Source organism: Anabas testudineus, chromosome 15 (assembly GCF_900324465.2).
Source record: "Anabas testudineus chromosome 15, fAnaTes1.2, whole genome shotgun sequence".
NCBI classification, from domain to species: Eukaryota; Metazoa; Chordata; class Actinopteri; order Anabantiformes; family Anabantidae; genus Anabas; species Anabas testudineus.
The window spans coordinates 16779463-16793631 of NC_046624.1; the positions used below are offsets into that span (position 1 = coordinate 16779463).

Here is a 14169-nt window from a genome sequence, read left to right on the forward strand (position 1 = left end):
TCCCCTTTAATTTGTAACACAGCAACAAGGTCTTGTTCACATTCGTCAGGCAGCAGGCAGCACTAGTCGTCTCAGTCCTTGGTGGCATAAAAAGGGTTTGAGGAGGCAGTTTTCTCTGTTCTCCTCATGCTATTGGTTAGTCATTCCCACAGGTGGTTGGGCTAAGAACAGGGCAGAGAGGATGCTGGGTAGTAATATACAGGTGGTACCTCCTATATTTCCGAGTATACCTTCTGAAGAGCCTCCCATTACTTAGACCCTTACTAGAGTTAAGAAGGAAGAGACGGATGGATGGGGAGAATAAGAGGAAAGAGGAGTAATGAGATTAAAAGTGGAAAGAGGACAGACATTTTATTCTGTCAATACTGATCCACAGTAAATACACAGACAAAGAGCAGGGAAGATGTTTAGGAGAGGAATGAGAATAGGTGAACACAGATGCAGTGGGAGTACCTGAACTCAAATATATATACTTTTATATATATATGCTCAAATAGAACTCAAATACATGATGTGAATTCACAGAATACACCAACACAGACTGGTCTCTATCCTCCCAGCATGCTGTTTTATACATCTTTCATCAGACACTTCAGTGTGAAACTACTTATTTCTTCTGCAGTTCTCAATCATGTAGGACATCTCTGAGTCAAACCCAAAAGAACCCAAATCATCATGTCTTCCCAGCACATTGATTTTTCTATAACATGCGGTGAACAAATTCCCCGACTATGCCTGTCTGTGTGCCTGCGGTGTCATTTAAAGTTTTCCTCAACAAAAAGTTTGAGTAGTCTGGTCAAGAAACTGAAAATCAGACTAAAATAATATTCATTTTTGTGTAGTCTGGAGTGTCAGCTTAGTCTAGTTTGCTGAGTTTGTTGTGAATGCTGTAACTTAATGCCTGTTCTGGACTAAACACAGCACAAACACATGTAAATGCAGATTAATTTGGAATAAATCTGGGCTGATTTTCAGATAAGGAAGAAAAAGACGTACACTCCAGACTTCAACACATCATTAAAGGATAAGAAATAGTGCTCAGCATGAGTCAGTTTGGCTTTAAATAAATAGCACGCATCTTTTTTACTAAGTTTAAATGATTAACATCTAATTTGAATTAAACTTCACTGAGCTACAAACACATACCTAAGCACACCTGCTTACACACAAAAACTCCAGATTAAACCCTTATTATCTTTTATTGCCTGTTGCCTCTTCTTGCCAATATCCACAGCGCTTACACTCTGCATGATGTCTGCTGTAGCGGTGTGGCTAATGTTTACTACTGCTGGTGTTTACAAGTCTGCTTAAACAAAAACCACCATCCATTTACTGCGGCACCTACCGCCGCCGAGCAGCCGACAGTCTGTTAAACCACTAATAACACAGAGGTTCTATTGGTGGAAAGGGAACATATAGAAAACAAATAGTGTCATAAAAGTGTGCATAACTCTGTAATTCCCAAGTGTAACTTGGACTCGCTGCAACAAAACTTTCTAAGAAAGGAAAGAGTAATTAAACGCAGCCCTTTAAACTAAAGGATTACTGTGGGATGAATGTTGTTGTGGAGGCAACAAAGCCTAATTAAATGCTATTTTGTTTAAGGATGAGAAGCACATTTGTTTGTGTGTTTGACTCAGAGAATAAAACCTATTTGTTTTATACGCGTATGTGTGCGGCTGTCTTAAATTTAAATGCCTAAGAAGCTGCTGGCTCAACATAAGGCCCCCAAATGTTGCCAAAGAAGTGCTGCTCTGTAAAAACTATACTAGCATAATTAAACTCACAAATCTCTCTCTGTCTTCTTCCCCTCTCTGAAATCCCCTATCTCTCCTCCCCTTGCTGTCCTCCCCCCCTTTTCCAACTTCTCTGTGTCTCTCCTTGACTTGTGTTTGATGAGTTATATAAATACCATCCCAATGGAAAAAGTGCGTCATGGTACAGACATGGTACAGACTCCTGTCTTTGAAGGCGTGTGTGCATGCGTACGCACGCACGCACATAAAGTCAGAGGAGCCCATCACCCTTCCCTGACGGGGAGTCAAGTGCAGAGAGAGACACAGTAATGGAAGGAGGAGGAGAGACCAAATCAGAGATGGAGATGTGAAGTAAAAGTTGAAAAAAGGTCATTTGAAAGTAGCTGTGTGTAGATCACAGTATGTATATGACTGTACGGTGTTTATCACTGTGTCCCTGCTGCCTCCAGCCTCCAGCAGAACTCAAATTTGAGAGAAAGAATGAACTCCTTTTCAAATGGGAAATAATCGTTGACACCTCTCGTTTCCTTTTTTTAGAACACATCTACCTTGATTTTGCTCAACTCTCCACTAATGCACATGATAATTAGGATGTTTTATTCTGTATGTCATAGCACTCTAGTGTCCCTTCCTTTACTTATAACACACATCATTATGAGTCAACCTAAGAGTTTAGAGTTTGTTTTACAGAGTAAATAACAGTCGGTCATTTCTAAACCAGTCAATCAATAAACCAAGCAATTAACAACGCAATCATTTAATGAAAGCAACAATTTGCAATCTTCAATGAATTCACTAACCATTCACTATTAGCTAGAAAAGACCAATAACACACATTAATAAATAAATTACTGGATTTGTCCTGAATTTACTGGAAAGTAAAAACTGAACTAAATAAAGTCCACGAACCAGATAAAAGCAGATTTCATATCATATCAACATACTGTAATTTCATCATGTCTTTGTGTCTTTGGAGGAAAAAGCTGAGAGTCATACAAACCTGTAAGTGGTCTCGCCCTGCTCTTTCCTTCAAGAGTTAGTGGGATAAAGAGGAGGAGACAAAGGGAGAAAAATCAGTATTCCAACAGATTAAAATAGCTTCTCAGACATTACCTCTAGTGGGTCTGGGAGGTATCGAGCCAAAACACAGCAAGAAAAAAAGAAACTTTAATCCACTGCAGTTAATTAATTCCAAGCATGTAAAAGCTATGGCCATGCACAGTAAGGTTAAGCATTAGCAGAAAAACAACAGAAATCAGAAAACTAAGCATTCTAAATGTGGTGAGTATGTTCCTGACTGTGTGTGTGTGTGTGTGTGTGTCCTGCTGTTAATCCTGTTTAATCAATGGCTCAAACAAAATGATGACAAACAGCTTATATGTGGCAAATTGAATTTAGTTTGGAAGCCCCCAAAACTGTGTGACATTTAAGTTCACCAATTATGAATCATTGGAGTTTTTCATGAGCTTCAGTCACTCAGCTTGAATGTAAGTCAAAATTCAATGTTCATATGATATATATTTATTACTTATATTTATTTATAAATCTCCAAATCAAGTACGATTACCTTAGTGAGCCTTTTAACCACTAGCTATGACTTTAGGAAACTCCCATGTTTGAATGAGTAAACTGACTCGATGTGAAAAGATGTTAAAGAACATGCACGCTAAGCAAACCTTCCCTCATTGGGGGGAGCGAGAATAATTTAGGAAACCTTAAGAGAAGATGCACAAATGCTATAGTGAGTCATACGACGGACAAAGTTGGAGCTACAGGTACCAGCTGGAAAGGAGAGATGAAGATGAAGGGATGCAGCAGCGGCCATGTTTGTAAGTCTGTAAGTTGTTACCTACTTGGCGGGGCTGCAGGTATGCAACGCCTTCAAATGAGGCTTCCAGGTAGCAATGGAAACCGAGTTCTCATCAGCAGCATAACTACGCCAGACACACTACGTGCAGAGTTGACAGGATAAATAAAATAATGATATTAACGGGGTAAAATGTGGGAGAGAAAAGAAAAAGGAGTAAGGGAGAAACATTTGGTAGAAAAGTGTGAAAGGAAAGGTGTGGAGGGGGAAAAAGAAAAAGCTGATTAGTTTGTTGAGTAGTGTTGATGCATTGTGGTTGGGGGGGTTGTCGGAGGGAGGTGGGGGCAGTGATGGTGGTGCAGGTGGACGTGGTGGTGGTGGGAATACATGCCTGAAGGGGGGGAGGGCGCTGTGGTAGTGGTGCCAGGTGGCTCTGAGGTAAGGACGAGCACCGTCTGTGGAGTATAGACGCCAAGCCGCCTGGGTGGGGGAGGACACACACACATTCACATGGACACACACGCACGTACATGACACAGAGGGGCAATGGCACAAACACGGTGAGGCAAAACGGACTGAGATTTATGTGCACATGTAACAGGCACAGTGCATTTTAGGGCATGTAACCAGCTGGCAGCCATGTTGGAGGTTGTAGCTCTTAAGAGCACATCGCATTTACAGTCAAGTACCCTATACCTATCCACCTGTCACTAGGTTTCACATGAGAATACGAGTTCAAACTGTAGAACTGTACCTTAATTTACTGGGAAGCCATAAACACATCAAGTCTTTGGGGTTGATGCATCCGAACTGATGTCTGAGCTACTAGTTAAAGCCGTACCACACACTCCAACGTTACTGTTCCTTAACAATGATTCTCAGGTCGAAAAGGCAGTGTGATACGTTGCTGGGAGGTCTTACAGCTGCCAAAAAACTTCTAGTCTAACAACGGCTGGCACCTCACGATCTCATCAACAGGTAATAGCTGACATTTTCATGACATTGTGCTACTGGAGCTGTCTTCTGCCCAAATTAATAAGGCAAAATCCTCCACCTTAGAGATGTGGTCAGAGGCAGCAGCGCAAATAATGGATGAAAGAGGGACACGTACATTTCTCAGTATGTTACGGTTAAGCGGGCTATGGAAGACAATTTTTAAACAAATGCACCTAATTAGGCCATTCTGCAGAAATCAACTACATCCACCAAAATCTTTATGAAAGAGTGTTTTCTTTATGCTCAAACTGTTTATATCACTTGCAACTAACTGAACCTCCTTCATGGCACCAGGTGTGGTTAAGATTTGTGATATGACTGGAAAGCATTCATATAAACACACAGAGTGAGAAATTAACACCAGCCACATGCCAAATGCTGGTCAATTTTGGCTGTCGATTGTTATGCATGTCTAGAGGCCACTTTAAATTCATTTGGATATTCCATCTTGAACTAAAAATAGATTTGGTAGAAATTTAGAACCGACCAGCTGCTCTGGCATGAAGACAGTGGTAAAATCCGACCCTGCTTACAGATGGAGACACACAGCACACAGTGGTTTAAAGCAGGGAGAGATGTGTGAGATGGGGGAGTGAAGTGACGGACAGAATAATAATGTCATCCACATATTTCATATATTAACATCAAAGCTTCCTCCAAGTTTCCTTTTACCTGTTGAGGAAAATGTTATAAACTTGGCAGATAGCAGGCAGTGACCAGGTGCTTGATACAAAGCCAATAAAATAGAAACACAATCAACACACACGTGGGATTAATTGCTCCCTTAATGTGCTGTTTAGGATCAATTTGGCTTCTATCAGCTGTCAAGCATAAGAACTGATATGTATTGATAAGAGGGAGGACAGACAAACTCTGTCTGGATTTAATTCGTTATTCACATAAATGCGTCAAACTTCACCAGAGTCATACTGAGAACTGGGAATCCAGCGCCACATGGACCTGACATGAGACTTTCCTCACAGTTCATTATCTAAACCACTTATTTAGTAGTTTAACCACCAATACTGTTCTCTATCATAAAGCACTGTATTTGTAGGCTTTGATATTGTATATTCAGTTTAGAAACCTCCTCAATAGGGAGCTCAGGCATCGTTTTGGTAAGAATTCAGATTTTCAAGGTTGTTTTCACTCTCAAATTTACGTGTATCTCGAAACCTAAATTAAATCTAGTGACTGCCTCGACCAGAAAGTTGGTCGATGCAGTTCAGAATTTAGAGAACACATAGGAGAACAGAAAGACGCACACACATTCAGGCAATTACAGAGAAACCCAGGCATACAACAGCACACTTGTGTATCTACTGTCTCGACAGACATGTAGAGACAGTAGATATTTATTGTTCATTAGAAAGTAATGCAGCTGGTCTTGTCTATTACAATAAATGACGTTTGCAGGAGCGTCTGCCCAGGGAATAAGCACCATGGAAACAGACAATAAATCCCAGCAGTGTATGTTGCTGTTGGACCTGAGAAACAACAGCGTGGCTCACAGTCTCGCACACACGCTCTGACAGCCCAGAGATGTGTAAAGCACATCTTCACATTCAGTAAAGTCATAATGAAACACCTTTACTTGACACATTTACCTTGATAAGAGGTGGTAACAGCACATATACACACACTTTTCAAAGGGTAAAGAGTGGACACATGAACTTGTACTTTTATTCACACATGGAGACAGACGGAGAAAGGCTTAGAGACGAGCACACACATACAGTATGTATGTGGAAACCTGAATTTAAAACAATTCAGACTGGTCCTCAGCTGCTGTAAAGAAATCAGACTTGATCTTGATTTCTGCACATGTGTGTTTACCTGGATGAGGCTGGCAGCTGGGTTCCTCCTCTTTTCAAAGTGCTTCTGTCGATGCTGTTCCTGCACCTTCAGGGCAAAACCTGACCCCAGGATGCCCTGCACACAAACACACACAAACACTGAGTTTAAAACTAGCAGAAACATACCTGAAGATGCCGTTAGAATGAGGTTTATGGCTCACAGCTGGCAGAGCAAAGAAGGAGATCCCCAGCAGGGCGAAGCCAGCTGATAATAACCGTCCTGTCCACGTCTGCGGGGTCTTGTCACCATAGCCGATGGTGGTAAGGGTTATCTAAAGGGTGAGAGGTTAACTGAGGCTTTGAATCAGTTGTCGTGTCACCTGCAGGCTGTGTATCTGTGCAATGTGTTGTCACTATATTTGAATATGGGGTTTTAAAATGGGAGACGGTAATTATAGTGTGCTCACCGTGCCCCACCACAGAGCATCAGCATAAGTAGCGAAATCCTTGTTAAATTCCTTCTCCACCAGATAGACGAGGAAGGAGGAGAAGATTAGCACCAGAAACCCAATATACCAGGCAGTCACCAGCTCCTACGACACCCAGACACACAGTATATTTCATGTATAATGATTACACAGTTGGGACATATTGAGATCACTTTGAATTGTCATGTGATACATACAAATAAAGATTTTTTGACTAAACAGGAAAATGACACCACAATACACGGCGTTCACACAATATGACAGCTCAGACAAACAAAGCTTGCCTACCTTACTGTGTGCATAAACTACAGAGCCCAGCAGCTTCCAGGTCCCTCCCCTGCGGTCCATGCGCACCATGCGCAGGATCTGAAGGAAACGAAGGCTACGCAGAGCCGAGGTGGCAAAAATGTTACCCTGACTACCAGCTGAAACCACAGCAACTGAGGCGATGAGTACGATGATGTCTGGGGAGTCAAAGAGTGAAAATGAAAGGTCACAAGTTGGACAATATTAGAAACTGTGGTTGACTCACCTACTTTCTAATTCCAGTCACCTTTAAAACAACTATTGATTGTCTATAAGCTGTTTGTTGCTTTCTCTTTCTATATTACTCTTCCTCTGTCATTCTATCTACAACCTTAAAATATCCACTTTTTCTCCTCTTGTATTTCCCAGCAGGCTGTCTTATTCCCCGCAGGAGCAATACAAGAGGAAGAGAGAGCCACTATTCTCTAAATAGCTGCGTTTTTATTCTCTTTTGATATCGGTTCCTGAGGAGAATCTCATAAACATGTTCACCAAGAAGTAGTGCAATCCTCGATGACATTAATACCAATGATATTGTGAATATTAAATAGAAATACATGTTTCTGTCAATAGGCTGCAAACATAACAACAATAATAGTAATTTAATCTGATCTGGATAATATTACATACATTCCAATACAATAAGCTGGGTGTCATAATGTATGGGACAGGACTGTGCACAGTTTTTTAAATGTATTCTGAGATTTCCAGGCTTCACAGGTGTTGATGTCTGATAATATGAGAGACACAAACACACGTACCTATGACACAGAAAGGTTTTCTGGCGAAGCGGAGGCGTCCCTGCCAGCCTCGATAGCGGCAGCAGCAGCCAGCACTCCATATCCTGATGATGTACTCCAGACCAAACACTACAATCATCACAAACTCCTGCAGGACACACACACACACACACACATACAAGCAACCCACATAGTGAAACCTTTACATGCTACACTGTACATAGAGGTCTGTAGTCATCTAACTCTAACCAAGGAAATGTTGAAGTACTCTTAACTTACAAGGGTGTGCATCATTCACCGCTTTGAATACTACAAACTAAATCTCAGTTCTCCATTTTATTGGCTAATCCAGAGATATAATGTGTATAAGTGAAATGTGTTGCTGCTCATTCCACACCTGCTTCCAGTTGATGTGTGCTACATTGCCCTGACTGATGATTTTCTGCTTAATCACATCTGAGTCACAGACTGTTAACTTCAATCGAATTGTAACAGTGTGATTTTGATGTGAGTAGCAGGAGACCAATCATTACAGTTCGTTATGGTGCTGAGAATTCACATCATCAGCATTTCTAATGCAGACAAGAGAATCACGCACACAAACAGTCAATAGCAGTAATTTAGCCATGACACTTTCATTATTCATCAGTGGTGAAATGATGTGAGCTCTCCGTCGGATTGAGCACACTCACGTGTGTGCGTTTCTGCATGTAATTGCTTATGCATGCATCTACATGCATTCGTGTGTGTGTCCTACCAGGATGAGCAGGCAGTGTGAGGTGAACTCCTGGTGCGCAGGGATGGTGGAAAACACAGAGAGAACCAGACATCCAAACACCAGGATGAACCTGTGGAGGCAAAGTGTGCACACTCTATTTATTTATGTGTAACAAGACATAATCACTATATAACAGGTTTTGGTTCATTAGTTCAGGTGATGCATGCATCTGCAGCTGCACACACAGCATCTTAAAGTGAACCTGCAAGCTACAGAATGATGTGATTAATTCTCCTCTGGCTGGCTAAATTAAGCAGGATTTATACTCTTCTGAGCATCATTAGGATCAGACTAAGTACTGTTAAAAGCTTCATCAAGCTTTATTATATTACTGTTATTGCGACAATGCAGCTGGTTCACATAATGCATGGACTGAAGGCAAACAAATCTTGCTCAAAGCAAGCTGAATAAGGAGTTGACTCAGTTGTAATCCAGTTGTTCACTTGCAGCTAAAGAGAGAAAATAGGTTCCTTTAAGGTGGTAAATGAACATCGGTTCAAATTAGTTTTCCACTTGTGGTTTCTACAGTATCTATGAAGCTTCTAAGTAGATTTTTCACCTGCCCTTTCCCCTTTACTATGTGAGGAAACCCATTCATTATCTATGCCACTATCCTGTTAAAGGTTGCAGGGAAGTCGGAGCCGATCACAGCTGTCACTGGCTGAGAGGGGGATAGACTGCCAATGTATCACAGGGCTGACACATCAAGACAGACAACCATTCCCACTCACCTAGTGCTACTCATGGGGAGGAAATGCAAACTCCACACAGAAAAACCACAGCAAGACCTTCTAACTTTAATGGTAACACATAAAAAAATGTCGAGAAATGTCATAGCTGACAAATCAAAACTAATAATTGATGCATACCAACAGAGATAAGTGATAAAATAGGTGTAGCTGAAACACATAAATAAGAATGAGAACACAGACAGCTTCAGTCTTCACACTGACTACTATTATCAGAGCTCTCCAAACTGCCTGACTGACCCAAGATGCTCCTCCTCTGCTTCCCGCAAGAAAACCACTCAATCCCTTGTAAGTCATATGGTAACTTGGTTAATGAGCAAATACAAATTATAATTCATAAGGCAGCTCCCAGGCAACATATGCACTGGCTATCAGCCCCAGCCTGCTGTTCTTCAGAGCATCTCTGAATGTTTTTTTTTTTTTTTTAAGATGCCATCTGTCTTTCTGATATTTATGGACTTCTCATCTCCACAGAGCTTTGAGTGTTTGTTTTCTGTGCACTGAGTGTGTTGTAGCCTGGTTCCCCTCTCCTCTGCAGACCTTTCTCTGTCTTAATTTCCATTTAATCTTTCGTGGTTTATGTTTTTCCCTTTACTTTGCTTTTGTCCTTGTTTCCCATCTGTATCGATGGGATCGATGTATCCCCTCTGTCTCTACGTCTTCACGTCTCTCTTTCTCCTTCTCAAGCCGCTCACCATCACTTTGTCTTTTTCCTTCTTCCAGCTTTTCTGTATGATTGATGCCACCATTTATTTTCCACTGGATCCATGAGGACTATGAAGGGAGAGAACATTGTGCACGTGTGTGTGTGATTCAGCCCACATCTGCATCTGATACTCGCTCCTTCTCTAATAGCCTCATGTCAGACTTGATTTTCTCTGATAATGAGAACTGCTTGTAGCTTCTCCTTTCTTAAAGTGTGTGCTATTATAACCATATTTAAACAATATTGTGCCATTCTGATCAGGTCTAAACACTTTTACCTTTTGAAATATCACATTAACTACTTTGCTTTAAGCACAACCCAACCCCAACAAAGCAACAACGTTATGTGTATTTTATTTTTTTACCTGAATTGGTGACAAACATTCAAATGGAACTGATCTTAGAAGAAAATTCATCAGAAAAAACACTTTTCCAGCATGTATAAGGGACTTAAAAAGCATTTTAGGCATCGATTGAACTGATAGTATGACAAAGCTCAATGAGTTACCATGCATTTATGATTAGAAAAAAAAAAAAGCATAGCTGTGCATGTTGAAAAGAAAAGCATATGAACTACTTCCTACTATGGAAATTAAGAATGTGATTCCTCAAGAATGAATGCATTATCAAAGTTCATGAACCGTATGTTTGCTGTGGATGGTAACGGGTATTAATGACAAATGATTATACTATATGTTCAATACTTGTCCATCTAGTGTTGTGTCTAAAAATAGAGAGAGACGCTGATGAACTGGAATTTTTCTAAGGTAAAAAAAAAAGTTGGCATTGAAAAAAGTAACAAATAACCTACTTCAACGTAGTTAAATATAAAAGCGCCGCTAAATGACACTGTACAGATGTCAAAAGGTAAAATGTCGCCCAGGCTACAGTATGAGAGTGTGTGTAAGTAGAGTAGTGAAATCTAACATGAGTGAATCACACTTGCAAATGTTTTTTCTCAAGGTCTCAGTTTGAAATAAAAACTCCTTTTGTTTCTCTTTCTCTTGAATCTCTCTATTCACGCTGCAATTCAAGACCTTGGGGGGAAAAAATAAAAACAATTACAGTAAAAGACTACAAACTGAATACTGTTTCCCTGAACATGCTGAAAGACAAACAGAACATTGGTTTTCTCCAGAGACTCAGATTACAGCCTTGACAAACATCAGTCAATCATTTTAAGTAGTGTATCTTCTGCAATGTATAGTCAGATGTTATGTAGTGTATATCATCTCAAAGACACATTTTAACACTAAATATAATTAGAATTAAATTATATTATAGAATAGATATTTAATTATAATTAAATAATAATAATAATAATCTCTGCACTTAGAAGATACATACAAATCTGCTATTGAGTGATATGACACACATGATCAATAAGGCTGTTATATTGATGAGTCTTTTGGTGAATTGAGTTCACATCATCATTGAATGATGTGTGTGTGTGGTGATGAGTGTGCATTCAGTGTATGGATGTGAGGAAAAGCGTCGGTTAACGTCTGCTGTGTCATAAAATAGATTATTTTGGTAATAGTACACAGCCCCATAAAGAATGATCCCACTGGTTTTAGACAGCTCATCTTCAATTTGATGCCTGTGCATTGAGTGTGGAGCTGAAAACATGACATTGATCATAGTTTAGTGTAGAATGAAAGTAGTGGGAAACAGCGATGCTGCCTCACATACATGCCAGCACCACTAAAGTGCACAGATGAAGCGTATGCAAACAGTTACGTAAGATAGACTTTATTCATCCCACAATGGGGAAATTCTTTAATAAACACAACTACTGAAGTCCGGTATTTGTCAACACCCCAATCCATTGGAGTCAGGATGAATTCTCTAAGGAAGTGCAATGGCAGCCCAACAATTTGGGTCCACATGGAGCCCTAGTGCATCAAATCTTACATCATTGACTGTTCTGATCTCTAGACCTGCCTTCTTCCACCTGAGTAATATTGCTATGAATAGGAACATCCTGTCTCAATGTGATGCTGAAAAACTAGTTTATGCATTTGTTAATAATAAATAAAAGACCACTGCAATTCACTACTCAAAGGACGTCCCAGTAACTCCAGTTAATTCAAAATGCTGCAACCGGAGTTCTGAGTAGAATTAGAAAAAGAGATCACATTTCTCCCACATTAGTGTCGCTCCTTTGGCTCCCTTTAAAATCTAGAGTTGAATTTAAAATCCTCACAAAGCACTAAACGAAGACCAGAACCACATTATCACAGCTCTCAGAGTGCAGGTCTATATGTGGTTCCTGGAGTTTCCAAATGTAGAATAGGAGAGGGAGTCTTTAGTTAACAAGCTCCTTTCCTGTGGAACCAGCTCCCTCTCAGGTATCCCAATGAAACCTTTCACTGAAATCATTGAAACACTTCTTCCTGCTGTTGTTACTGGACACAGTTGCCATCATCATCCCCACCTGTAGTATGAATAGAAGAGTGTGTGCTGTAAATACCCAGAACACCCAGGAGATGGGTGTACATTGATACTGATGCTTCACAGACTTTAACAGTGTGCCAGCTGTTTATTGATATTCAATACTGACAAACAGCTGTCATATTAGTTCACTCCATTCAGAACATGTGGATGTTCCACTCTAAACATCAAAGTCTATTAACTATCTCTGCTCACCGGCTCTGACGTCACGCTGTCAGACCAACATCTGGTAAAGTTAGCGCTTGACATGCTGAGCAGACCCCGGACAAGTAGCAGGTGTGAGACAGTGCCCCATTGTTGCATACGGCAAAGACAAACTGCAGGTTACTTAATGCTGATGAATAACCTGAGGACGTGCAGACAGAGCCATATACAGCCAAAACCTGCACTACTCCGCTACAAGCTGACAGAGATGTTCAGAAAACCTGAGGAGGAGTGGTGGGTATGGGCATAATCAGGTCCCTGGAGATTTGCAGCCTAAGCGTACAAGGAGGGTTCATTACAAGCATCATGTATTAAAATGCAAACAAGACAGAGAGGATGCATGTGTCTAGAAACAAGCATCAGGAGCATCCAGTAAGAATCTGAGTTTCTGTATCAGAGAATGTAAATGATGTTATTTATGGAACCTTAACAAACATAAAGTGGAACCTTTTGAACATTTACAGCTTTTTTACTAGCCTATAACAACAGTTTAGATGTTGGATTGTATCTTCTTTAACAAAAGCACAAAATAAAAACTAAAATAAAATTAAAACATTCATGTGTTGGACATATAATAGAGCATTTCAAAGTCACAGAAGGAATTCAACTGTGAGTCACGTCACACTATCAATGTGAATAAAAAAGGGATAAAAGATTTTAAATTAAAAAAGAGAGAAATGAAGATGAAAAAGGTTTAAATCATCAGCGCAAAGTGTGGGTCTATTGGACTATAAAATTCCCCTTTTGAAAATTATTAAGCTCATTAACTGAATTTGTCTTTGTGTGGTGTGACGTCATACTGTACAGTGCACATGTGCAGATATGAACCAGTATGTTTGTGATAAAATAAGAAGAGAACTACTAAAAAGGTGCATGGTGTTTATAATAAATGCACATCTAAAGGGTAAAAAAGAAAGTGTGTGTGTAACGAATTGGGTATGTGAGAAGTCAGGTTTTTCCACACAATGCTGTCTGATATTGTTATCTATTTCCTTCTTTCTTTCTGTGCCAGTCATGCATACCTTTTCAATGAAGAGAGATGGAGGGAAAGGAAACAGAGAGCAAAAGAAAGGAAAGAGATAGATTTAGATTTTATAATATCAAGACAACAAAGCAACTGTTACTACAGTAGAAGCTGGAGGAAGAGCACCACAGGACATATAGATATATACCTGTATACAGTGGCAAGAAAAAGTGTATGAACTTTCATGGTTTTCTGCATTAATTTGTCAATAAACATGATCTGATCTTTATCTAAGTCAAGAGTAACAACAAATATAATATAACTAAAATAATAACACAAAAAGAAAGAACAACCATAAAATCCTCATAGTGCTACTGGAAAAAGTATGTGAACCCTTTCGATTTAAACCATCCCACATACTTTTT

General features: G+C 40.0%; 1 protein-coding gene across 2 annotated transcripts in view; it reads right to left on the reverse strand.

Annotated features, from left to right (window-relative positions):
* kcnq5a (potassium voltage-gated channel, KQT-like subfamily, member 5a) overlaps positions 1-14169 on the reverse strand; it is a 76050-nt gene that overhangs the window by 13806 nt on the left and 48075 nt on the right. For both annotated transcript variants that reach the window (XM_026355224.2, XM_026355225.2), the window contains 8 exons: positions 8648-8738; positions 7912-8038; positions 7133-7308; positions 6824-6949; positions 6578-6688; positions 6397-6492; positions 3611-3705; positions 2758-2784 (listed from right to left, as the gene is read on the reverse strand). In XM_026355224.2, coding sequence (XP_026211009.1) covers positions 2758-2784; positions 3611-3705; positions 6397-6492; positions 6578-6688; positions 6824-6949; positions 7133-7308; positions 7912-8038; positions 8648-8738 — 849 coding nt within the window. The remainder of the gene's footprint in view (positions 1-2757; positions 2785-3610; positions 3706-6396; positions 6493-6577; positions 6689-6823; positions 6950-7132; positions 7309-7911; positions 8039-8647; positions 8739-14169) is intronic.